The sequence below is a fragment of the Crocodylus siamensis genome, chromosome 4 (genome assembly GCF_052110815.1).
Source record: "Crocodylus siamensis isolate JL-2025a chromosome 4, ASM5211081v1, whole genome shotgun sequence".
Classification (NCBI taxonomy): Eukaryota; Metazoa; Chordata; order Crocodylia; family Crocodylidae; genus Crocodylus; species Crocodylus siamensis.
In genome coordinates, this window is record NC_143398.1 from 41,269,193 (window position 1) to 41,295,300 (window position 26,108).

The 26,108-nt window shown below is 45.3% G+C and overlaps 1 protein-coding gene across 6 annotated transcripts in view; it reads left to right on the forward strand.

The window, feature by feature from the left end:
* Positions 1-26,108, forward strand: part of POT1 (protection of telomeres 1) — a 190,923-nt gene that overhangs the window by 57,222 nt on the left and 107,593 nt on the right. For 4 of the 6 annotated variants that reach the window (XM_090042158.1, XM_090042163.1, XM_090042159.1 and 1 more), the window contains 2 exons: positions 1,807-1,854; positions 7,751-7,865. The exons of 1 other annotated variant lie outside the window; for it this stretch is intronic. In XM_090042158.1, coding sequence (XP_089898284.1) covers positions 1,807-1,854; positions 7,751-7,865 — 163 coding nt within the window. The remainder of the gene's footprint in view (positions 1-1,806; positions 1,855-7,750; positions 7,866-26,108) is intronic. One more of the 6 variants, XM_090042161.1, reaches the window with a different exon arrangement.

The following is a 26,108-nucleotide window of genomic DNA, read 5'->3' on the forward strand; positions in this document are numbered from 1 at the left end:
CTTGCATTTTAAATTTTCCCCTTACTTATAGTTAGGGGTATAAGTTGTAACTGTGCTGGTCTAAGGACATAAAAGATATCAGATTTACACAAAGAACCTTGTCTGCCCTTACGTGTAAAACACCCTAATATACGGGCAGTTATGGGCTAAGTGTCAAACTTCAAACTTTTATCTGAATAAAAGTTTCTAATTGATTTTTTGTTTTGTTTTTTTTTTAATGAGAAGAAATTTTTAAAATTTTTAAAATCAGAATGGTTGAATGACATTTCCTCAAATGAACCTCTGTGGAAAATTGTATAAAGTCATAATACAATTGTGAACAATTACAAATGTGTTATAATGCAACCTGTTATTGTTCACAGTTGATGACACTCACAGCAAATAGAAAGCATAAATACTATAAAAATTAACATACATGAATAGTAGCTGGGGAAAGTCTTAGTGACTTTGGGTAAGAGCCACGAAGGGGCTCAGGCATGACAATGTGAACTTTTCCACACTGCTTTCAGGCACCTGGCTCTGCAAGTACAGGACACAAACCCTAGTTAAGCCCTATATTTTAAACTGGGTAGAGGTAGAAGAAAAATGCCTATGAAGGAGATTCACTGGTAAGGGAACAGGCAAGTCATCCAACAGGATATGCTGAAAAGAAGGGTCAGAAATCTTGTTTTCCCTATCTACATGGAGCCTGAGTTAAGCATGTGCATAGGATTCACAGCCTAAAACTCCCTGCCTAGACTTTGGTACTCTGTGTACTGATGTCTGGTTTGTATTTTTTTTTTCTTCAGAAGTGGAAACATGACTTTGTAGCACAGTGATGGTGGTGCATCCATGAAAAGGGGAAGGCCCTGGGTTCTGTGAATTGTTGTCCTGCACTTGTATGGGGTTTACCTGCTCAAATTCCTTTGTGAATCTTGCACTTTTATACTAGTTTCTTGATCACAACAAACCACAAGCCAATTTTAAAACAACTTTCTGTAATTATTTTAAAATAAAATAATACTCTATGCAGTCAAAGTAGTTGATGATCACAGCACATCTTCATCATTGAGGCATCAAGTGGCTATAATATGGGTAAAAATATTCAGGGAAGATTCACTTGCCATGGGAAAACTATCATACTTGCCTGGCAGCCATGACCTCTAGCTTCTGCTTCCCAATTTAGGGGATTTGTCTGAGTATGGTTCAGAGCTGTATTCCACTATAGTGATCCTCTGCTGACAGGAAGAGTCCAGCATAGGATCCTTTAATGCCTTGTGTTTTTTTAGTGTCCTGCCTTCTGCTTTGAGTATTGTTAGCGTCATTAGCAAACTCAGAATATGGCTTAGAAGACTATCTAGCTCTGTTTAGTATACTGTGAGCATTTTTTAAAGAAAAATCTTAAGAATCACTAAAAATGGAAGTTAATTTATCCCTTGAAGAAGCTGTAGAACTCGCACAAACTAAACGTACCATGTTTATAAAACCTCACCAAATCTTTTTGATCTTTTAATAGATTTCATGTATCTTTTTATAGGTTGTTTATTTTTATAATATTCCAGTATAGTTGGAAATAAATATACCTTTCTATTTCTCTGTAAAGCTTAGTTTTACTCTGGGTGGTTTCATAGATTATGCACAAAGGAAGAGGAAAAACATTTTGTTGACTTATTTTGTAGAACCTGAAGTTGGACTTGTCCTTTTGTTTGAGAATAAAGATTTTTTTTAAATGTCAAGCAGTTTCAATTTTTATTTCTTAGACTATTGTATTATATTGTGTTTTCAAATTTGTAATCTGTGAATCTGCTGACCATTTCTTTTGCTCAGATTTATACAAAGTCAAGCCCAATCACTGCTTCTGAAATTGCATCCACGGTAAGTTTACATTTTCGTCATTTTAACATTCAATAGAACATTAAAAAGATTCACTCTGAGTTAAAATGAATGTGTGGAAAACTTCTGTCTCCTTTTCTAGTAGCTAATTTTTCAACAGCCATTTCTTTGGTTGTACATTTCGAATGCATGGAAAATATATTAAACCAGTGGTTCTCAAACTTTTTTTTTCACAGATCACTTGAAAATTGCTGAGGGTCTTGGCAGACCACTTAATAGACTTGTTTTTGTTCTACAAATCAAAGCGCACAACTCCTGTTTTATTGTCAGTAGTCTTACCTCTCTAATGCAACGGATGTACCTCTTTTTTGAGCAAAGTTCTGGGAAGTTGCGTGTAATGTTTATCAGCTTTTGCCTTAGGTCACTTTTCTGCAGACCACCTGAATGGAGCTCGTGAACCAGTGGTGGTCTGCAGACCACAGTTTGAGAACCTCTGCACTAAACAATTTGCAAATAATATTGTATACCTTTGTAATATATTTCCTGCCAAGATCTTAAAATTTCAGTCAGGCATGTTCAAAGGGTATGCATCCAGCTGGGCTATGCATGTGTCCTTTGAACATGATAGCATGTGGGGGAGCCTGAAAGTGGAGAGCCACATCCCTGACCTCAGACTCTACACCCCAGGACATATAAAGCTGTGCAGCGCATTAAAGTTGTGTGGCTTTAAATGTCCAGGTGTGTGGGCTACACTGTGCATTTTCAAGAGACAAGGGGACTTGTGTCCTGGACTGAGGAGCTGTTTCCTCTACTCATTTCCTACCAATTAGCTCATTCTGTCAATTAGCTGCATGTCTTAAAAAATGTCAGTTGGAAGGTGGGTGGGGTTTGAAATTCGGCATGTTAAAAGGGTATGCAGGCAGTTGGACTACATGTATCCCAAAGGAGCCAACATGCCAATAGGTGGGAAGCCTAAGATTAAGGAGCTGCACCCTGGGACATTTAAAACCACACGGTGTACTTCAAACCTAGGCGGCTGTGGCATTGATTCCTACACAGTCAGATGGATTGCAAATTGGCTGAGGGGTCGTACTCAGAGAGTGGTGGTGGACAGGTCATATTGGACCTGGAGGGAAGCAGGCAGTGGAGTCCCCCAGGGCTTGGTCTTTGGGCCTGCGCTGTTCAATTTCTTTATTAGCGACTTGGACGACTGGGTGAAAAGCACCCTGTTTAAATTCACAGATGACACTAAGATTTAGGCTGAGGTGGGCACGCTAGAAGGGAAGGACAGATTACAGCAGGACCTGGACAGGTTACAGGGGTAGGCAAATGAAAATAAGATGGGATTCAATACTGAAAAGTGCAGGGTGCTGCACTTAGGCAGTAGGAACCAGCAGCATACCGATAGGCTGGGGAACTCTCTTCTTGAAAACACGGTGGCAGAAAGAGTTCTTGGAGTCATTATTGACTCCAAGATGAACATGGGCTGACAATGCCAGGACACATTCAGTAGGGCTAACCGTACCTTGTCATGCATCACAAGATGCATCACAAGCAGGGCCAAGGAGGTGATCCTCCCCCTCTATGTGACACTGGTCAGGCCGCAGCTGGAGTACTGCGTCCAGTTCTGGGCGCTGTACTTCAGGAGGGATGTGGACAGCATTTAGAGGGTCTAAAGGAGGGCCACTTGCATGATCCGGCGACAGCAGGGCAGACCCTACGAGGAGAGGCTACGGGACCTTAACCTGTTCAGCAAGAGAAGGTTGAGGGGGGCTTGGTGGCTGTCTATAAACCTACTAGGGGGGACCAGCAGGGATTGGGAGAGACCTTGTTGCCCCGAGTGCCTCCCGGAGTAACAAGGAATAACGGCCATAAGTTGTTAGAGAGTAGGTTCAGACTAGACTTTAGAAGGCACAGTTAGGACGGCTAGGATCTAGAACCAACTTCCAAGGGAAATGGTGCTGGCTCCTAACTTGGGAGTTTTTAAGAGGAGGCTTAATGTTTACCTAGCTGGGGTCATTTGAGCCCAGTTTTCTCTCCTGCCCAGGGCAGGGGGTTGGATTAGAAGATCTACAAGGTCCCTTCCGATCTTACATCTATGAACCTATGAAAAACTGTTTGGCTTTAAAAGTCTCAACATGCAGGCTGCATTATGCACTTTTTCAAGGGACAGTATGTGGTGGTATCCCAAACCTGGGCCTTCCCCTGACCCAATCCCACTGATTAGCAGGATTAAGGAAGGACAGCCTTCAGGTTTGGGGGACAGCCACACCCTCTCTGCACTTTGAAAAATGCATTGTTCAGCCTGCCATTGGGGAACTGGCTCCTTGATGCCAGGCTGCACCAGTGCCTGGAATTGCAGCTCCAGCCTCCCCACACCAGCATATTGAAAGATGCTCTCTGCAGCCTGGCATTCAGAACCAATGCTGAGCTACCTAGCAAGTCTTTACAGGTACATCCACACATGTAAGCATGTGCGCTTGCAGCAGCTCAAATAGAAGCAGTGCAAATTTGAGCCGGGGCTTTTTGCCTCAGTGCATATTCTCAGACATGCACTTTGGAGTGGAGCAAATTGTGCTACTTGGGGCAGAATAACCCTGCCTGGCTCCTCCCGGATCTGCAGCCAGGGGGAGCTGGAGCCTGGGGCCAGCACCTGTGCTGTTGCCAGCAGTGTAAACAGCTGCCCTGTCCTGGCCCCATCCATACAAAAAGCTGCTCTGGCAAGGAGCCTCAGGGCTGCTCACTCTCTGGAGCTTCTGGGGCCCACCCAGTTGATACTTGGGGACACTACCCCTTGTACCAGTTGGACTGCTGCAGCAGCATCCCAAATCCATTTTTAAAAATACCCTAAAATCCATGTTCTTCCACATTTAAAACAAAAAACTGCATGCATACGCGCGTGCGCACACGCACACCCCTAGAGAGAGACAGTGATAAGTTGGGTAATGCTTTATTGGTATATTTACAGTGTTAAAGCAATTTGGAAGCCTACCAGTGTCTTTATTATGAAAAAATAAATTCTAAATACCTATATGTGTTGATGTGTGCTTTTGGTTTTCTTCATACATGATGGGTATGTGATGGGGGTATGTGGTGTTTGTAGAAAGGGGGTGAGAAGGGTTGTGGGGGAAGGTGGGTTGGTGTATGTGGCGGGATGTGGTTTGGTCTGTGGGTAGGAGTGGGCAGTTGCTGGGGGCACTGGGTGTGGGGGCTGCTCAAGAGGGGTGGGTCCCTGGCCCCCAAAGGTGCAGGCCCCCCACGCCAGCACATGGAATACCGCCCCCCCACGCCAGCACATGGAATACCACCCCCCATCTAGGGTCCCAGCTCCACCCTGGATGGCCACAGCCCCTATCCCCACAGGGCCCCAGCCCAGGGTCCCAGCTCCACCCAGCTGGGCTGGTCTTGTGGCAGCCGGACCTAGCACGGCATGTGGGGACCACATGCCAGGCCCAGCTGGGTCCTGGGCCTCCTCTGCAGCCCAGTTGGGCTGGGCCCATGGTGACAGGACTCAGTGTGGCATGCAGGGACTGCGTGCCAGGTCCCAGGGCCCCTCTGTGGCCTGGCCAGGCTGGGCCCAGATCCCTGAGGCTTGCTAGTCCGGCTTTGCATTGGAGCAGGTTGCACAGGTCCAGGAGGCGGACACAGGAGCCCTGTGACCCGCTCTGGTGCACAGCCGAACTAGTGAGCCACATGGGGCGTGACAACGCTCCCCCCGCAGGCACGGGGGGCTGAAGTGGGAGCCAGCCCTGGGGCCCGGCCCGGCCCGGCCCATGCTGACAGGACCTGGTGTGGCATGCGGTTCCCACATGCCGAAGCCTTCCTATAGCAACAGGACCCATTCTGGCTTGCAGGGCCCGCATGAAGCCGAGCCGGGTCCTGCCGGCCCTGGGGCTGCTCATATGGTGCCATGAACAGCTCCAAGACTGGCAGGACCTGGCTCGGCTCTGCATCGTCCCCACACGCTGGGCCAGGCCAGGCAGCATAAGCTGTGCAGTCTCTGGGCGGCTCGTGCTCGGCCCAGCCCAGCCCATGCCATGTCCTGCTGGCCCCTGGCAGCTTGCATTCCCTGGCCTAGCGTGCAGGGACCACATAGAGCTGAGCCGGGTCCTGCCAGGCTGCTCGTGCCGCCAGGCAGTCCTGCCACTATAGGAAGGGCCCAGCTGGGTGGCAGCATGGGCTGGGCCTTAGAACTGGCTCCTGCCTCTGCCCCCTGTGCCTGCAGGGGGTGGTGAGGACCTGGTTCAGCCCCCTGTGGCTCGCTAGTCTGGCTTTGCACCGGAGCGGGTCACAGGGAGGTGCATCTCCTGTGTGCGCCTCCCGGAGCCATGCGACCCGCTGTGGTGCAAAGCTGGACTAGCAAGCCTCAGGGATCTGGGCCAGGTCCTCACCACCCCCGCAGCCCCAGGGATATCCTCCCCCCGTGCTACTCTCCAAACTCCCCCCACATCCCCCTGCCACCCCTCACGCACCCACTCCCATGAAACCCCTCCCCCACCAACTTGCCTCTGACAGTGCCAGGGGCAGCAGGAACACCAAAGAGACACTCTGGCCAAAACCAGAGCATCTCTTTTGGAGGACTGGCTCTGGGCATGGTCTTGAACTGTGCCTTGCTCTCCTCTATTGCAGAGTGGGTTTTTGTTTTTGTTTTTTTAGACCCCTGGATATCCAGGGGTCTAATTTTATTCCCGTGCTGCAAGTTTGTATGCATTTTTTCGTTCCCACACATTCCCGTTGCCCTGCCTCAGAGGGGTTTGAGGTGGGGCAAGAGGCACGTGCGCGCTTGTCTGGACGTGCCCTACAGGTCTAGGCAGGAGAGGATCTCTGGACCAAGGACCGAGTCTCTGATCAAGGCCAACCCCTGACATGGCACAGGACCTGAGAGATTTTATCCCCAAACCCCAAAATCACGTGTGCTGTCATGCACGTCTGGCATAGCAGGATCTGTGGTTTTGGGGATCTGTGATAGAATTCCTCAGATCCCATTGCAATATTAATTTCTGCCAGGGCCCTGCATGTATTTTAGTGGAGATTTTCTTTTGGTATAGCTTTGATATCCACAAATTTTTGTTAGTTTTATGGAACTTTTTTTGTTGTTCTTGAAAGAAACTGGCATATTGTTCAACCTCAAGTTGCCTCTGTAGGTGACAGTGTAAAATATTGACCCTGTGACTTGCTTGGAGATCTAAGATCCAAAAGCAGAATTATGTCTAATGTAAAAAGAAAAAATGCTTGTCTCTATGTACTACTGCAGTGGGGGTCAGGCTTTCTGGGAGGTGGGTCACAAATTAGCCCCATAATTTCCTGAGTGCTACTCCAGTGTCCTTCCCTTGTCTGATCCATTGCTGTGCTTTCTTTTTTCTGCTCTGTTTTCTTCTCCCATCTGCTGCTCTTCTTTCTGCTTCCTGCCCTAACTACCACTATGCTGCTTATCCCTTCCCTGATCTGCTGTACCATACCCATACCACAGGCTGCCCATGCCACTTGTATTTTGTGTGCTGCAGGTTGACCATCCCTGTACTAATCCATCTATAAATGTCTTCAGATGCTACACTGATCTGAAGCATGTTCAAAGCAATCAAAAAAGTATTTTTAATGTGCTTTGTCATATTTGGGTTTTTTTTAATTCACTAAGAGGCTCGTTCAAATTCAGTTGAATGCAGTTGTATAGAATACGGGAAACAATCGTGAAAAGCAGTGGAGAGTGGAAATGAAATTTCTTCATGCTTGCTGACTGCCTGTGGACAGTGGATGTATTTATCTTGAGCTTTTAAAATAAGGAAGATGGAATCCTGCTCTACCACCCAAGGGGACTGGACCAGATAGCCTTTAAAAATAAATAGAAAAAAACAGGAAAAAATGTTTATAAAGAAATAGTTTTGGCATAATATTTTTTTGAATTACATTATCATACCCAGATGTTATCTTATCTTCCCAGCCTGTTGCTCTGAAATACACGTATACCCCTCTGAATCATCTTACAGGAGGTACTACAGTCAACTTGTATGGTGTTGTAAAATTCTTCAAGCCTCCATATATAAGCAAAGGAACTGGTATGTACTGTATCAAACTAAACATTTAAATTCTCAATCCAAAGAGGATTTTTTTTTAAATAGATATTTCCAGCTTTCTGCTAATTCCATGCCCACAAAGCTGCAGTGTTAAAGTTAAGAAAACAAAATAACAAGTTACTCTTATTCCTAGAAAATAGTTTTTTTAAAAGCTTTCTCCATTACAAAATACATATAGTTCAGTTTAGACAGACTGGTGAAGACAACATAAAAAAAAAAAAGTAATCTTAAGTTAATAGTCCATGTGAACTAGGGGAAATGATTTGAAGTATAAAAGTGCTGTACCTGTTTTTTTAGGGCATAGATTGTTCTGCTACTGTGTGATGATTGTTTTGTGAGATATTAATGGTAATTGAAATTGTGATATGGGCTAAATGTAATGCTATTTTATCTGTTATTCAGAGCATAAATTATTCATGGTAGGATGCTGGTTGATTATGGCATTATGCTAGAATACTGTGTTTTAGAAAGTGCTCTGTATATACACAGGTGGACAATTTATCAGGTCTTTAGCATGAAACAAATCCTATGTTTATTATCAGGTTAGTTGTGGGGGTGGTCTTGGAAATTGGTTATTATATTGGCTTTTAAATTAAGACCGCATCTACAGGAGTTTGTATTAGTTGGGATCTGAGTTTTGTTTTTTCTTATACTAAAACAACCTTGGCATGAATGCAGTTATTACAGTAGAAACTTTTTTTGCAGCAATGTAATATATTCTCCTTTTCATAAATGAATAACGATATTGGTGAGGGGGAGGAGGGGAGAATGCTTCTATTGTAGCAGTAAAATTTGAAGTGATACAGCTCTTGTATATAGACATGTCCAAGGAAACTTGAACTACTTGTGCAGAACATAAAACCAGGTGTTAAGAGAATAACACAAATGCAGTGGAATAACGATCATGATTCTACACAGATTTTGAAGCTTATAAAGAATACAAGGAAAGAAGGATGATGAAGGTGGTTTGGTAATATGTGATAAACTTTAGAAGAGCTGACAAGATAATACAGAGAGTCTGCTCTAACCTCTCAGGATTGGATTTATATAGGGATAGAGATCAGCAGGGATCTTGGTTTTCTCTACTTAAAAATTGCAAATTCTCTGGTTAAAAACCCCCCCACAAAACCCCCCAAATCTTTATTTTTCCATGATTAAAATGAAGCACTGCTGTGTGTGTGTGTATATATATGTGTGTGTGTGTGTGTGTATGTATGTATGTATCTGTTGAACACAATGTTTTATTGATATATTTACAACTTTAAAGCAGTTTAGAAGACTACCAGTGCCTCAATCACTATAATAAAACAAATTCTAAATACCTATACATTTTGTTGTTTAGTTTTGGGTTTTTTTAGAGCTCTACCTGCCCACTTGACTCACCAGGGTGCTGGTCTAGCTGTGCTTGTTTCCTTCCATCTCTTCCTCCCACTGCTTTGTGGCACTGAGTAGTCCTGGTATGCCAGTGCCCTGTACATGCCACTGCCCCTCACTCCTGACCCACAGCACCCCCACATCCACCCAGCTCTGCCAGGGAGGGCTCCCAGCTGCCAGGGTGACCAGGGCCAGAGACCCAGATCTGCAGCTCTCCCCCTTCCAGTAATGCCCGAGCCCCTGTGGGAGGTGGCAGCTGCTGCAGTTGCAGTAAAGAATGGAGCCCAGCTCCCCTTCCCTCATGGGCAGCACAGCTGGACTGGAGCCCGTTGGGGATGGGTGGATATAGGCTGCCCACTGTGGGCTCAGGGCTTCCCGCCCTGCTGCTCTCCCCACAGGAGCCTCCGTGGCCCAGTTGGGCTGGACCCAGCATGACAAGGCAGAGCGGGGTGGGGAAGCTTGGTGCTACCCCAGGAGACTTGAACTACTATGTATGTGGCACTCCCTGCCTGGTGCCTTCTTCCTGCTCCCCCACAACCTCTTGCAAGCTGGAAATCTGCTAGTCTACAAGGGGAAACCCGCTGTTCCCCATATTTTCCCCAACCTCTTGCAAGCTGGAAATCTGCTGGTCTACAAGGGGAAACCCACTATTCCCCATATTTTTCTCCACAAATGAGAAATTCTGCATTTTACCACATTTTTTCATGGCAAACAGAAAACCGGGGTCCTTGGAGCAAAGTAATATGGAATGAAGATGGGTTATAGCAGTGGCCTAGTGGGCCATATTAGTAGCATAGGGCTGGATTGGGCCTTGGGACATGGCACCAGCCTCTCCCTATGCTCTGGGATTTGGTCTCAGTGGTCTGACACTGTCCCCTTCCTCCAGGATTGGGTACCAGGAGCCTGGTACAGCCCTCTGTGTGCCACAGTTGGATCCTGGGGCCCAGAAGCACCACCTCTCAATTCCTGCATGCTGAGATTGGGTCCTGGATGCCTGGTACTGCCTCATCCTGGCCTCTTGCACTAGGACTGGGCCTATGACCTGGTGTGGCCCCTGCCTGCTGGATCTAGGGTATAAGGCCAGGGTCTCCCCATGGGTCCCGAGATGGGTCCAGGAAGAGGAGAGCAGTGCCACTGCTCCCCTGCTACCAAATTTCCAGACCATGGGGAGTCATGGGAGCCAGATGACATGGATAAATTTGGAATGGGAATCAGAAGAAGGTTTCAACCATTAGAGCGATGATTTTCGACCAGGGTGCCACAGGAAGTATAAGGAAACAAGTGAAGTGTGAGTAGATAAGCAGACAAGGGTAGGCTCAGGCTCTCCCTGTCTGCTGTTCACCTGCACAGAATACCAGCCCCCTTTGCAAGGAGATAAATATTGTCTTAAGATACTTTCTTAAATGGGGTGCTGCTCAATTCATAAAAGTTATGTAGGGGTGCCTTAAGTATGACAAGGAGTGTCCATAGTTTCTGCAGAGTTTCAGAACTACTATAGTACAAGCAATGAGTTTCCGTAATGAAGACCAAACTAATTGATTTTAAAATGAAAGATGATCAGTTACTAAATGGTTTATACTGGGGTGGGCAATTATTTCAGGTGGAGGGCTGCTAACCGAGTTTTGGCAAGCTGTTGAGGACCGCATGAATATCTCTGTCTCTTGGTCTCCATCTTGGGCCTGGAGTCCTGCCCCTAACCTCTGACCTTTGCCACCAAAAGTCCATTCCATTGCCCCTGGAAGTACTCCTTTGGCAGAGGCAACCCAAGCAGGGTGCGGGGCTCGGTGCAAATCAGCCCATGTGGGGCCCCGCCCCTGCTTTGATCCCAGACCCAAAGAAGCTGCCACCGCCAGCTCCATGGAGCTCCCCAAAGCCCTGCTTCACCCCCCACCCCAGGGATGGCCCTGCCTTTGGGAAAGAGGGTTTGCCATCTTAAGGGGGGAAAAACCAAATTATATACTAAAAAACAGAGGCCCATAATGATATATTTTAATTTAATTAAAAATATATATTTTTGTCCTCTTTTGTGTGCGTTTGTGCTGTATATCTAGAAGTGATTGCATAATAGCTGAAAATGCAGTCTTACTTGTATATTGTGTGGGGTGTACAGGGGGGGTACAGGTTGGTGGGTGTGGGGTTTGTGGGAATGTGTGTGTGTGTGGGTATGGTATTGTGGGTATGGGAGCCACATGGTGCAGAGCAGCCAGCGGTTAGGCAGGAAAGCGGGGAAAGCAGAGGCAGGGGACAGTGGAAGTGAGCAGCATGCATGAGCACAGAGCCCCTCCCAGAATCCAGGGCCAGTGCCAGCGGGGCCCGGAGTGGGGCAGCAGGAGTCCAGGGCATGGGCTGGTAAGGGTCTATGGAGCTGGGCTGGGCTGCGCCAGCAGGGAGAGAGGGGTACTCGCCCAGCTCAATAGAGCCCCTCCACCTCCTGTGTCCAGCGCTCCCTGATGCAGCCGCTTACAGCCCACAAGGCTGCCTATGCCTACTTTCCACTGCCACCGCTGCTCCACGGGGCAGCCCAGAGGCAGTGGTGACACAGCAGAGATGCAGAACATCCCCTTAGTGCCCTCTGGGTGGCTGCACCAGGAAGCACTAGCTGTGTTGGGGCGCGCTTTGAGGCCCCTAAAAAATTCAGAAAATTAATATTTATCTGCTCCTGGCTTTTTGTCAAAGATGAAAGGAGAAAAGCCTTTCTCCCAGCAGAGTGCACAGTCATTCAAGGGATTTCTTGTGGAAGAGAACTGGCTTTTTCTCGCTTCTGATCAGGAAGATCTCTCCTCTCCTGCATTAATTTGAATGGCTGTATGCTTCTCTCGTGTTGAGGACACCCAGTATCTCACAGTCCTTTGCTCTCTTACCCTTCCTCCAATGGAGCAAGAGGATGGGGATCACTGCGTCCCTTATAGTCCACTGAAGGCGAGCTGTCAGGGAGCCCTTTGGAGACCCAGTGCCCTCCCAGCCACTGAACTGATCTGGGCTCTGGCACAGACCAGGAGGCGGATATGCCTGGGACTGGAACTCTCTTGGAGCCCCAGGAAGATTTCAGCCTCAGGAGAATGCCTCCTTGCCTGTCCTGCCAGTTACCTGATTGGTGAGACAGGTGGGGAGGGGGTGTTCTCCCATGGTGGGAAACATCCCAAACCAAGATCTATATAAGGGAAGATGGAGGGAGGCATCCCCCAGGCTGGAACAGTCTAGGGAATAATCAAGCCCTGGGGATTTGCCTTCTGTCCCTGCTCAGACTGCAGAACTGGTCTTTGCACAGGCAATGGACACTACACACAGTGGAACCCATCCCCCTGTGGGATGGATCCAGCTGCACTGCCTCTGCCTACTGCCCCTTTGTTGGGGACATTTGATCAGCTACTGTGTAGCACCCATACACCGAAGGGTGTGCTCATACACCGAGGAGCACTTATCTCGTCCCTTTTGCTGGGCTCATTCCGAGCCACAATCAATAGGCAGAGAATGAGGGAGTGTCGGCAAGATGATTTATTTCTCTGCAGAGGGGGGCCACCCAGCGTCACAAAGACAGAGAGTTCCCCCCGAACTGAGTTTACAGCTTGGTATTTATACATTAAGCATTGCATTGCTACATTGTTGCGCGCGCATTGGGTTTTTTCCCTTGCTGTTACAAAATTACAAAACATGGTACAGAGCAAGCTTGGGCTGGTTTAGAGTGGTTTCGCGGTTACACATTACTGTCAGTGAGAAGTATACGTCCCTTACTGTCAGTAAGAGGCGATCTTTTAATTTTAGGGGGAAGAAAAAGATTATCTGCTTTTTCAAGGGTTATCTACTTTTTATGATTGTATTGCCATTTTCTCTTACACTCTTTTATCCTTTCTGGGTGACCCAGAGAGGTACATGGAGTGGGACCATCTCCAGCAGCAGGTGGGATCCTCCTGCGTCTCTGGTTCTTGCTGCAGGAGAATGGTCCAGAGGCCCAGGACAGTTCCAGCCATGGGAGAATGCCCCCTGTTCTGTGTACTGCCACTGAAGTCTCTAAAAGACCTCATTTTTTAAGGGAGAATACAAAGCTAGAAATGAAGGTCGATCATATGGAGCAGAGAACAGAATTTGTCTCGAGGCAAGGTGATTATATTAGGGATGTGAATGGTTAAACATTTAAATTCTTAAATGTTCATATATTGATTACCAGTATACCTTGCCAGTTATCACTTAGTGCAGGGCAGAGAGCAGTTCTGGGGGGAAGGGAAGCGGCATGGTGCCCCTGAAGGCATCAGGGCAGACCAGAAAGAGAGGAAGAGAGGTACAAGGAGGAGAGGGGGAGGGAAGACTAGTACCTCATGCAATGGGGAGTCGTGAGGGACCCAATCCTTGAGGCAGAGCAACCCCAGCCCCTTCCCTACTGTTCGCCCTGAAGCATGTGTGCATCCACTGCCGGCAACGAGCTGGGCTGAGGCTCCATGGACAGCACCCAGGTAGCCATGTGCGGGCAGCAGCAGCGAGTGAGGGGCTTTCCCAGCCTGCTGCTGCTGCCAGTACACAGCTGCCAAGGGAAGAAGGGGGGCAGCTGCAGGCAGCGGCAGCAAGCGCCACCACAGCCCCGTAAAGCCACAGGTGGCAACAGCACACAAGGGACTTTCCTAACTTACTGCTGCTGCCCGGAGAACAAGTGAGTACAGGTGTGGGCTGGGTTTTTGGTAGAAACCACCCAATAATGGTTTTCTGGTAGAAGCCGTTTAACTAATAACATCTGAGGAGTTTAAAAAGGTACTTATTTAATCAGTATTTACATCCCTAGATTATATGTTATTTGAGTATTGGTTCACAAGACCTGGTTCTTTTCTTTTTCATGAACTGTGTGCCGTGGTCTTTCTGTCACTGAAGTGGACTTGTCAAATTCTTGGGCAAATAAATGGTGCTTTCTGATGGCTGTTTGCTTATGTTAGACCTGTTCATATGTGGCAAGTCTTAATGATTTGAAAAATTGGATTCATTGAAACATTCTCAACCTGTAATTTTAATAGGAAAGCGTAACTAGATATAGAGAACCGTAAAGGCTACTTTTTTTTCAGTTGTGCATCAGATTATTGCCCAGGGTGGTGTTCATTAAGCAGGTAATTTTCCTGTCTTTAGATGCAATAAAAGTTACCTTTTACTTCTTGAAAGCCAGAGATTATTCTACTTCTCTTATCTTAGCTCTTGCAGCTGAAAAAAGAGCAGGTAGGCTGTGTCTGATTTCTTCCCCTTCCCCGTCCCAACCTCATGTGTGTGAAAACATATAGGCTATTGCTCCAGGGGTGTAGGTTGTAGCCATATTGGTCTAAAGACGTAGGCAGACAAGGTTCTTTGAATAAATCTGATATCTTTTATTAGACCAACTTAAATAGTTGGAAAAATTCTTCTTAGCAAGCTTTCAAACACAGTCTGTTCCATGGGAGAGCCAGCTGTGGTGTGGGACCACTCCAACAAATTGCATAACAGAGGATAACTTAACAGAAGAGTGCATCCTACAGTTTTATTAACCATTTTCAAATGTTTAAGGCAATTATATGAAATATAAGGATGCATATGCAAGGGGGATTATTGTAAAGAGGCAATTGGTAAAGCACTGCGAGAAGGCAAGATTTATTTGTCTGACTGGAGGGACATGGGCAGTGGGGTTCCCCACTGTCCTTGGTCCCACACTGTTCAATGTCTTCATTGGTGACTTGGACGAGGGGGAGAAAAGCACTTTGTTCGAGTTCGCAGATAACACTAAGATGTGGGGAGAAGTGAGCACGCTAGAAGAGAGGGACAAGCTACAACTAGATCTGGGCAGGTTACAGAGGTGGGTGATGCGAATAGGATGGGTTTCAATACAGACAAGTGCAAGGTACTGCACCTGGAAGGAAGAACCAGCAGCATACCTACAGGCTGGGGAACTCCCTTCTTGTCATTACAGAGGCAGAAAAGGATCTTGGAGTTGCTGTTGATTCCAAGATGAACACGGGTCACCAATGTGGGGACACGGTCAGGAAGGCTAACCATAGGTCATGGCATCCATAGGTGCATCATGAGCAGGTCCAATGATCCTCCCCCTCTATGTGACATTGGTCAGGCTGCAGTTGGAGTACTGCGTCCAGTTCTAGGCGCCGCACTTCAGGAGGGATGTAGGCAGCATCAAGAGGGTCCAAAGGAGGGCCACTTGCATGATTGGGGGAAGCAGGGCAAGCCCTATGAGGAGAGGCTACAGGACCTGAACCTGTTCAGCCTCCGCAAAAGAAGGCTGAGAGGAGATCTGGTGGCCACCTATAAACTGGCCAAGGGGGACCAGCAGGCAATGGGAAAGTCCCTCCCACAAGCAATACCAGGAGTAACAAGAAACAGCAACCATAAGTTGACTGAGGATAGATTCAGGCTAGACATCAGGAGGCACGACTTCACAGTCAGGGTGGCTGGGAGCTGGAACCAATTTCCAAGGGAAGTGGTGCTTGCTCCTACCCTGGGGGTCTTCAAAAGGAGGCTAGACAGCTACCTAGCTGGGGTCGTTTGACCCCAGAATCCTCTCCTGCCCATTGCAGGGGGTTGGACTTGATCTGCTTAGGTCCCTTCCAACCCTACCAACTATGAAAGTATGAAACTATGACTGCCTTGACTTTGGAATTGGGACACTTTCACATCTCTTACAATACAGGGTGCTCATTCACATTGCATTTTGCTGTCCCAGAAGCTTCTGGAACAGGAAGTGTATTTGGTATACAAGTTTCTTAGTTGCTAATCACATAGGACTCCAAACCCTGGCCTGAAGTCTGAGGCACTCCAGTGGAAAGTACATCTGAGCAAGCACTTGAAAGGGAAAAAAGTTGCTAAAAACCGTAGTTCTTCAAGATATGTTGTCCATCTGTACATTCTACTCCCTTCATCCATTGGCTCGCTGAGATTCTGTAGTTGAGAAGGCTGGAAGGAGAAGGAATAGTTTTGTGCACAGAATGTGGAGGGTCAGGCTTTGTTCTGTATAGTACTGCTAAGGAGAAAGCTCTGATCTCAAGTGCTTCAGGAAAATGTGTGCACAGTAGGAAAGTGTGTATGAACAATGCGTTTTAAAGAATTCCACTTATCGATAAGGATTTCTTAGGCGACATCTTTTACCCGACAAAACCTTGCCCCTTGTATAGTTTCTACACCATGACACCTACAACATCACTCTTACACTACTGCAACATGAAAGTTATTGATAAGTAAGTTTGTTTTACAAGTTGCCTAGCTAATATGGTGTAAATGCTTAAAAGCTCCACAACTGAGATAGCTATGCATTTTGAGAATGTAATTTAAAAGTATTTATCTCTTCCTTTACAGTAGTGATTAATTTGCAACTTTAATAAGGCTTTCACTTACAGCCAACTGCTTTCCTATTTAATCTTTTTATTAGTAGATGCTTGGGTGAATTGGTTGTTAAAGTTGCTTGGCCAATCCATATCACATTATTAAAGACTCTGGTGTATGTAACATAGGTCTTGTATGGTATTTTTATATATAAAACTGGTTTTTTCAGCAGTTTACCCCATTAACTGAATCCAAGACCACTCCATATTTAAGATGGTTCCCCAATAACTAGAAGATTTTAGACATGGAAAATTACAAATCTGTTTTCATTTTCCATGTCTAAAATCTAGTTATTGGAGTGTCTTTTTACCTTCATCCCCCCACAGGGGAAGCAGCAGCAGGAAAATGAGTAGCTGGAAGATGGGCAGCCTACCCCAGGCACCCCACTGCTTGCACTCCATGCGTACCCCCAGTAGTCCTTAGGATGGGGCTGGGGCTGTGTGGGGTTCTTCCTGGCCCGCCCCCACCCCATGCAGCTCCAAGGGCACACGCCTGCCCCTGCCCCCGCCCCCATGCCCTCCTGGACAAGCAGTGGTGGGAGCTGCTGCACCAGCGGTTCCCGGACAAGCAGCACACAGCAGCAGGAGCTGCCCCCCTCCCCTCCCCCCCATGCACCCCAGACAGTCTGCAGTTCTGTCCCACCCACATCCCGCCCTGGCTGGGTAGTGCTTGCCCCAGCTCCACTCCTCTTACTGTGGGGGCTTTGATCTGCACTGCCACACCCCTTCCCTCCGCTTCTCTCCCCCCCCTTTCCTTCTACCACACCAGACTTACCAGCTGCATGCAGCTCTCCAAGTTGCTGGGCTATGCTCCTCACTGCCTGTATTCTGCGCCGCAGCTGCATGCATGCACGGGTGTTTATCAGCCAAATCAAACTGATTTCTGATACAATCAATTTTTTTTATATCTGTGCCAATCCAATATCAGACTGATTTATCAGTGCAGCTCTCACTGAAAGACTTGGGACTGTTCAGCCTGGAGAAGAGAAGACTCAGAGGGGACTTGGTGGCAACCTATAAGTATATCAGGGGCTTACATCAGGGCCTGGGGGAGCATCTATTCACCAAGGACGCTCAGGAGAGGATGTCTTAGAATGAACTACTAGGGGGGCAGGGGCTGGACCTGGTCATCTGCAAGGTCCCTTCCAGCCCCTAACAACTATGAAATTATGAAACTCATGAGTGAAGCATCAAGAATTCATGGATGTCCTTGGGGCGGGGGGAGGGGAGGAAGTTGGGTTCTTTTCCTCTGGGTAGGGTTGTCAAGCTTCCCTGATCTTCCAAGCCAGATCTGAACTGTGGGGTTCCTCGCAAGTTGGTTTAACCACACCCCCACTGCTGGAGTTGGGTCTAAATGCAGTCCTTGCTTGCCCCTCCACTGCTGACATTTGTCCTCAGTGGGGTCTATATGCCGGTTCAGTGATGTACTCTGCCTCTGAATTACCAGTTTCTTTCTCCCTCACTCCTAGGAGCCCCATGAACCAGGTGATACTACTCCATGGGGTGGACACCCCTGCTTATAAGGTTTTAGATCCTATGCTTTTAGGCTTGTTTCCACAACTGTGGGAAGAAGGTGGAACTAAAAACCTCTTTCTTTTTTAAAGTAAAAACATTAACACCAGGATCTGGTTGAGAAAAACATGAGACATAATAAAACCATAATTGACCAACTACTTGCTTTCAGCAAAATAGTTAACTGTTTTACTATATTCTTTTAAAAACTTCTCCTAGTTCTAGTGCATTTTAATTCAGTAGATAGCTTTCAGCTATTGTCAGTTATAACAGTGCAATGTACTCATCCTCATTTTTGTGGTGGTGTTGTGATAGTGCACATCTGGAAGCCAGAAGATAATCTCCATTTAATCTAACCTATTTTATAGTCTAGTTCAGGCATGTTAATATTCATTTTAATTGAATGGGCTACATCTTTTCACATTTGAGTTCTGCTGCGGTGTGGGTGGAAGTTGCTTTCATTATTTTCTTGTTTGTTGAGCTATAAACAGATGGAGCCTAGTGTTACAAAGTAGTCTGCTGTTTTTTTTCTTTCTTTTGGTCTGCTAAAGCTCAGGCTATTAATTAAGTTGTGAATTGTACAGCTATTCAGTGTTTGAGAATCAATGTTATGTTCCTCTTTGTTTTTTATCACATACGATTCATGTTTTATTTACAGTACAATCAATAGCTGATTCTCCTCTCTTCAGTCTGTGTAGAAACATATTTTTAAATCCAAGATGACAGAGATAGATCAGCTGTTTGTCTTATTATCACTTAGTAGCTACCAGAGTTTCTTGTAAAACAATACACGTTTTAATATGCATCATTTTAGAGATCAGTAAAAAAAACCTTGCAGAGCTGAAAGATTTTTCGCCCTAAGGCATTTCATATAGCTTTAAATGACACCACTTCTTGAAGCTTTAGTAAGCTAAATGCAGTAACATTGAATTTGTAGGTAATATTTGCTGTATAAATGAATTCCTAATGTAGAACTGTACATGACCCTCATAGACCATAGTTCATATTCAATAAATTAATGAAAAAAATGTACGGTGGTAATAAAACCCAAGTTAAATTCCCCAGTGAGCACGCCGCCAGCTGGCTAAAAGGAAAAACTTTTATTTTAAGCAGATATCTAGTGCGTTAAACTAACTTGAGCCATCTTAGATTTAGAAATATCAAACCCATAAGCTATCAAGTTGTCCTTGAAAATTTACTGTAATCAGTTACCATTTTGTATCTCGTTAAATTGCAATTTAAATTTCACAAGAAACCAGTAATACATACTGCAGCTTTATCCTTCAGGAAAACTTCTACATACAAATATGGGAAGTACTGTTGAAGTCAGTGGGATAAATGTATGTAAATGCTTGCAAGATTAAGTAAGCGTCTTCGTTGAGACAGTGTATGCCTACACAGTTATACTGAGATGGTGCAACTATGAAGGGAGATGAAGTTTTGTTTTGTTTTCTTCTTTTTTTCTTTTAACTTGCTTTTCTGTAGATATGTGCTTTGTAAAATGTGCAAGTTAAATAAAAAGAAGGAAATTGATGGAATATTCTGAGGGATCTAAGGCTGTGGATAGATGTGCCTTTGGATGGCTATAGAAGTGCCACAGCACTTCGAAGCCCTACAAAAATGTAGTTCTACAAAGGTTGAATAGGTATGCACTCTCATGCAGAGCCCCTTGGCTGGCAGGGCCAGACACATGGGTGAACTGGGCAGCTACCCGGGGCCCAGACAGAAAGGGGGCCTGAAAATGATCGTCGTCATCATCATCATCATCATCATTATTATTATTATATCTTGTGAAGTGGAGCCCAATACTAAAAGTTTGCCTCGGGCCTCCAGGAGTCTAGGTACAGTGCTGTTGGCTGGAGTGCTACAGAGTCACCTTGGAAAGGTGGAAAGTGCAGTTTCTTCTCCCTGGAGACAGGGGCAGCAGTGGGTCCTTTGATAGCTCACCTGGCCTCCTCAGGAAGTAGGGGTGCACCAATAGAGATTTTTGGCGCGAATACAGATAGCCGATTTTTAAGGAGGCATATCAGTCGTTACTGATCTGATTTCCAATACCAGCCCAGCAGCTTGGAGAGCTGTGTGCAGCTGGTAAGTCTGGTGTGGTGGAAGGGGAGGGGTGCGGGACAGCGGGGTGGGACTGGGATCAGCTGGGGCAATCGATGCCCAGCCAGGGCGGGGCAAGCATGGGACAGAGCCACAGCCCATCTAGGGGGTGTGTTGTGGGGGGCAGCTCCCGCCACTGTACACTGTTTGTCCAGGAGCCAGTAGTCTGGCCTGCTTGCCCAGTGGCTCCTGCCACTGATCCTGCTGCTCTTCTGGAAGAGTGTGAGGGGGGGCATGTGCAGAGCACTGTGGTACCGGAAAGCAGAGCACCGTAGCTTCTGTCCTTTCTGTAGTACTATAAGGAGCATACATGTCTGTCCTTTTGACTTTTGTAGTGCTACAAAGACAACATCTATCCACGGTCTGAGTAGATTTTAATAAATCAATTGAAATGTAATCTGTATAACATGAATTAAGTGCAAGATTTTCTCCAATCACTCTAGGTTCTCAATGGGAATTAAACTGCAGTGTATACTACATTTTAGAATTAAAATAAATTCCTGCTCTTCAGTTACGTACTCCCTGCATTAATCCCTCCTTCTCCCAGTGGATCAAAATACACTATAGCTTCAATTCAGTCCTTCTCAGAGTACCTGTAATCCTGCAGAAATTTAGGTACTTGCTTAAGTTAAAGTTAATGAGGATTCCTATTAATGTTTTTATCACTGATTTTTGTTGTCTTTGAGTTGTTACCCTTTTCTCAAATGTAGATCTTTACAGGGAGGGGGGTGGAAAGTTACAACCCCTTTGTATTTTAAGTTGGTATAAATCCAATTTAAAGACTATGTAAACGTAAGCAAGAAAGTTGTACTTCTCATCTGACAGAGCTTACAATGAGAAGACAAACATTTTGCTTTTAAGGAATATAAATTCTTTACAAGAATCAAAATTGTTCAAAGGCAAGTTGGTACTCATATCAGGATAAGTATATTTTAATCTTTAAAATGTGGTTCTATTATGAACATGCTTGTATAGTAATAGTATCTTAGTTTACTGATCTGTTCTCAATGTGAATTCAATCATAGTTGCTAGCTTCAAAAACTTATTTTTTTAATGTCTGGCTAGCCATGCAAAGCTAAAGAGAACTTTCAACACTTGATATGTATTTTTATTTGCAAAGCCAGATTTGATTCTGAATTATATCTGCACAGCCTACTGAAAGCAGTAGGGTTGCAGAAGTATGAAAGAGGTAGGAGTGACCCTGGTGGATCTTAATTATAGGCAATGACTCATTAATCAAGTAGACTTGAGCGAGACAGTTTTTCCAAGACATGTTTACCGGACTGACAGAAAAGATGCTTTTAATTGCAAACTGAACAAATCTCAGTGGGACAAACCTCAGTGTGAATTATTTAGTGTTACCAAGAGCAGTAATTTGAGACAGAAATGAAGTAAAATATCCAGTATACTTTTAATGTAAAAAAAGCAGCCAGAAAAATGTGGCAGTCAGAGCATTCCCAGAATACCAGTTTCCCAGAATAACACTGCGGGACAAAACTATGTAAATGTAATAGCAGTGGAGGAAATACTTCATCTTTGCAACATAGTCTATAAATACATTTTTACAATAGTTCCTACACAATGATTTTCGTGCAGATTTAAAGTCCATGCAGATTTAAAGTCCATGGTGGGGGAAACCTTTTGGCTTTCCTCTCTGGGAACTCCAGATCCACTATGCCCAGCAGTCTTGCCAGAGCTGCTGGTTGTGGGGTTTAAAGTCCCCAGCAAGATTTTTGTGTTGTGTATTCCTTTTTTTGATTTTTTTGTTAAACTCTTTTTAGAAAAATATTAAAAACAGAAGGGTTAAAGTATGTGGCATTAAACATTTATCAGTAACAAAACACCCATATCACTAGAGACTAACTGCACCCCCCTTCCCCACTCCCCTAAAGTCCTTCATGGGGTTACACAGTTAAGGTTAGCTGTTCATCTTCTACCTGACAGAGGCCCCCTCGATGGCTCAGTGTAATACAAACTGATCCAAATTTTGTTACAAGGTGCAAAGTGTCCATACTCAAATGCAAAGTGTGTCAAGCAGATGACTTTCAGGGTGTAGTCAGAGATGGCCCCTGCAAGCCAGTTTCTGCAGCCTTTCAGGATCATAGTCTTGGCCTGGCCCAGTAGGAAATTGGCCAGGCAGAGATCATGCTCCCTTCAGCTGCTTGGTATGGGATAGAGAAAATATATAAAGCGTCAGAGAAGTTCACATCCAGTATGACCACAAAGAGTGGTCACAGCAGGGGCAGTCCAGGAAGTCCCGGAAAAAATCTTTTCCACCTCTTACTCCAGAAAGTTCAGACATCCAACACCGCCAGGTCTAAGTAGTGGACAGAAGTGCCCTGTGGCCAGGACCCCATGCAGCAGCTGCCACTAGAAGTCACTGATTCTTGTGGCGATGGACACCTTGTACAGGTCAGGTGGGCTGTGGAGCTGTCATGAGGCGCTACCTCCAGAAAGCACCAGGGTGGGTGGTGAGGACATGGATATTATGCATTTTGATTGTCCACGCGTACAGTGCCTTTTCCCAGACAAAATCTCAAAACATCTCACCAGTGTTTTCTTTGGTGCAGGGCAGCACAGCAGGGTACCAAGCCTGCCATTCTCACTGCTGTCCACGGCCAGAGAAATAGCTTGATGGTTTGTGAACAGGCCAAGAAATGATGAGGCTTCTGGAGGCAAGGCTTATTGCCCCCTGTTGCAAGGTCAGGTTATAGACCAGTGGCTCCTACAGCAGCTCTGAAAACCACAGTTGCTTGCCCAGAAAGAAACTCCAGGCCCAGGCAAGACTGGAAGAAGAGTGGAAGGGCGTTCTAGCCAAGGCAGTCAGGGTCCAAGAGAAGTTCTGATTGAGTTTGAGGTCTCCCACCCAATGCAGGAAAACAAAGGCTAGCCATTGTTCAACATCAAGGAGCAGGTGCTTGCAAGCAGAAGGTAGCCACCCTGCTCACTAGGTTGATCAGGCCCTAATCTTCTGTATTGGTGGGCAGAGAAAGGACAGTGGAGTCGGTTGTGCCCATTCCAGAAGCAGTACAGGAGGAGCTTTTGGAGACTCTTGAGCAGGGGCCAGGATGGCACACTTGTGTCACAGAGTAGCAGCTGCTAGGACTGTCCTGTGCAAATCACTGGAAAGAGAAAGGTAGTTAGCTGTGTTATTATGAAGTCGGTTAGAAGGCAGGGACACATCCACATCACAGCAGATATTTGTTTCCCCAAGGACAAGAAGCAGCAGCACACGTTGTGTCACTGCTACTTGTCTCTGGGGAATGTCTGTGCCACGTGCGCTTTGGTACATGGTAAGTTACCCTGAGTGGGATACCTGGGGGCCTGGGAAGCTACAGCTGTTGTGCTCCTGCATCTGGGAGCCTGAGGATGGCTGCCAGCCAGGCTCTGGTTTTGGGTGGCATGTGTTGCTGCCACAGGCGCCACCGTGCTTTTTTTCCATGCAAGTTTTTGACCCCCAGAATCTCCCAGGGTCAAAAAAAACCCCATTCTGCAAGGTGGTAGTGTGGGGAACAGCTGAATATGCAGCATGGCCATGGTCATCTGGGTGCAGCCTTAAGAGACTAACTTGTTCACAAAAGCACTGGAACAGAGCTAGTGAGCCTCACCTACAGTACTGTGTCTAGTTGTGTAGCACTGCAGTTGGATGTGGACAGATCCCGAAAAGAGCAGGTATAGAATGTGAGGGAAGATTGAAAGAATTGTAGTTATATGTAGTATAGAGAAGAGAAGACTAAGGAGAGCATTTGAGAACAGTTTTAACATACAGCATATGTTGTACAGAGGATGGCTTTCAATTGTTCTATGTCCACAAAAAAAGATCAAGAAATGATGGACTTAATTGCACTATGGAAATACTAGAAAAAACTTTCCAAATATGAGGGTGCTTAAGCACTGGAATATGCTACCTAAGGAGCTTGTGGACTTTCCATCATTAGAAGGGTTTTGTTTGTTTGTTTTAAACTTGCAGATTAGACAAACATTAGTCTGGAAGGGTTAAGACAAATGATCCTACCCAGCATAGAGGGGTTAGACTAGATGGCCTCGTGAGGCCCATTGTAGCCTTGTATTTCTTATGATTCTGTTCTTGTAACCTAGGATGCTATTAGAATTGCTTATAAAAACAGATAATCAAATTTTCAATATAAGCTACACAGAAATATTCAGTACGGTAGTAAGATTCAATATAACCTATAAGAATGAGTTAATATATTAACTTAAATACTTGATTTTGGTATTTGGATTGAGATTTAATCTGGTAGGTGTGCATGAAACTTTTAAGATGTTTCAAAAAGAGCTTTGAATGTTAGGTTACATACTGTGTAAATGGATTTCTTTGATAGGAAATCTTTATCAGTTTAGTTCTTATATTGTAGTAGGAAAATGTTGGAATATTGTATTTTGCCTGCACTTGGAAAATCAAGTGTTCATTTTAATATAGAACGAATATCAAATTGGATGGGAGGAGGAGGAGAGGGGCTGCCTGGTTTTATTTTCCTGAATAGTTTGATATCAAATCTTTTGAAGGTGATTCCCCAGGATTTTTACTTTTTTGCTTACTATACATCAGGGGGTGTATGTGTCTATGTATGCTTATAACTTAATTCATTATGCTTTTTTCCTCTGCTTTAATGTATAAATAAGATTAAAAGACTTTCTGATATGTTCTCAGTTGTTGGATTAATATGAAATTATAGCATGTAATATTCTGTATTTTATATTTCTTAAATCTGAGATTCTGTGTTTTATATTATGTTTCCAAAGTTTGAGGGAGTGGAGTTTTTTGACTTTTAACAGAGACCTTTTTTTCTAAGAGTTACTCAAGTGTTTAAATAACACTTAACAGAAACAAAGCAAAACCTCAAAAGGTCTTCAGGAATCTTTAAAAAGACTTTTTGACTGCTAGATCCCAGAGACTACTATGAAAAATTATTTGTTTATTTTAGTTTTCAAAACTTAACCCATATTTCCATTTTCTACTGCAAGTCACTACTATGTAAAAAAAAAAAAAAAAAAAAAAAAGGCTTGAATGTTGTTAGGTTGGGGCTGTTCAACTGGTGGCCTGCAGGTTGTATCTGATACCCCTGAGTTAACCCATGGATCGTTGACTCCCAATCTTGAGTGCCAGTCCTCACCACTGCATCTGCCTCTGGAGTCTCCAGGTACTCCCTCCCCTTTCCAGCTTTTGCTACCTGCCTCTACCCGTGGACTGAGATGATGGACTGAAAGAGCTTTTTGCTTAGGGGGACCTGAAGTGTGGCGGGGTTGGGGGTGGGCACATGGTGCGGTATAGTGTGCAGGACACAGGGTCAGTGGTATGATCTAGTGGAGGACACCTGCTGCTCAGTGGAGTGTCTTGCAGCACATCATGGTATTATTGGCACTGGATTTATAACACAGCCCCAATACCTTAATCCGGCCAAGCACAATCTTCAGCCTGACCACAACTCCTCTTCGATAACAGGCAAATTTTATTGATACACAGTGATAAGAAATAAGATCAATGCAGGAAAAGCAAGCAAGGTGATTACGATATACATTACCCAAATTCCTCAGTGCCCAGAATATACACAAGGCAAGCAGTGCATCTGGCCAGTATGCCACCTTGAGGTTCTTTGATTTAATGTCCCATGTCCACAGTCTTGGAGGTTGGGAGCTGATGCCAACTTACTGTTTTGAAAATTCCTTCTTTTGTGTTCTTTCTCCTCTGATAATTCTTCATTTCTAGGTATCTCTGATTGGTTTCCTTGGGGCTGTCATGCTGTCCACATTCTGTTTTGTCAGCCAAAATTCTATCTTCATAAAACTATCACATGCACACACCTTAATTTGGTCATTTAATTTGAAACCGGAAATCCCAAGGGTTTTTGCAAGTGGATACTGTAGTCCTGGAGCCAGGCAT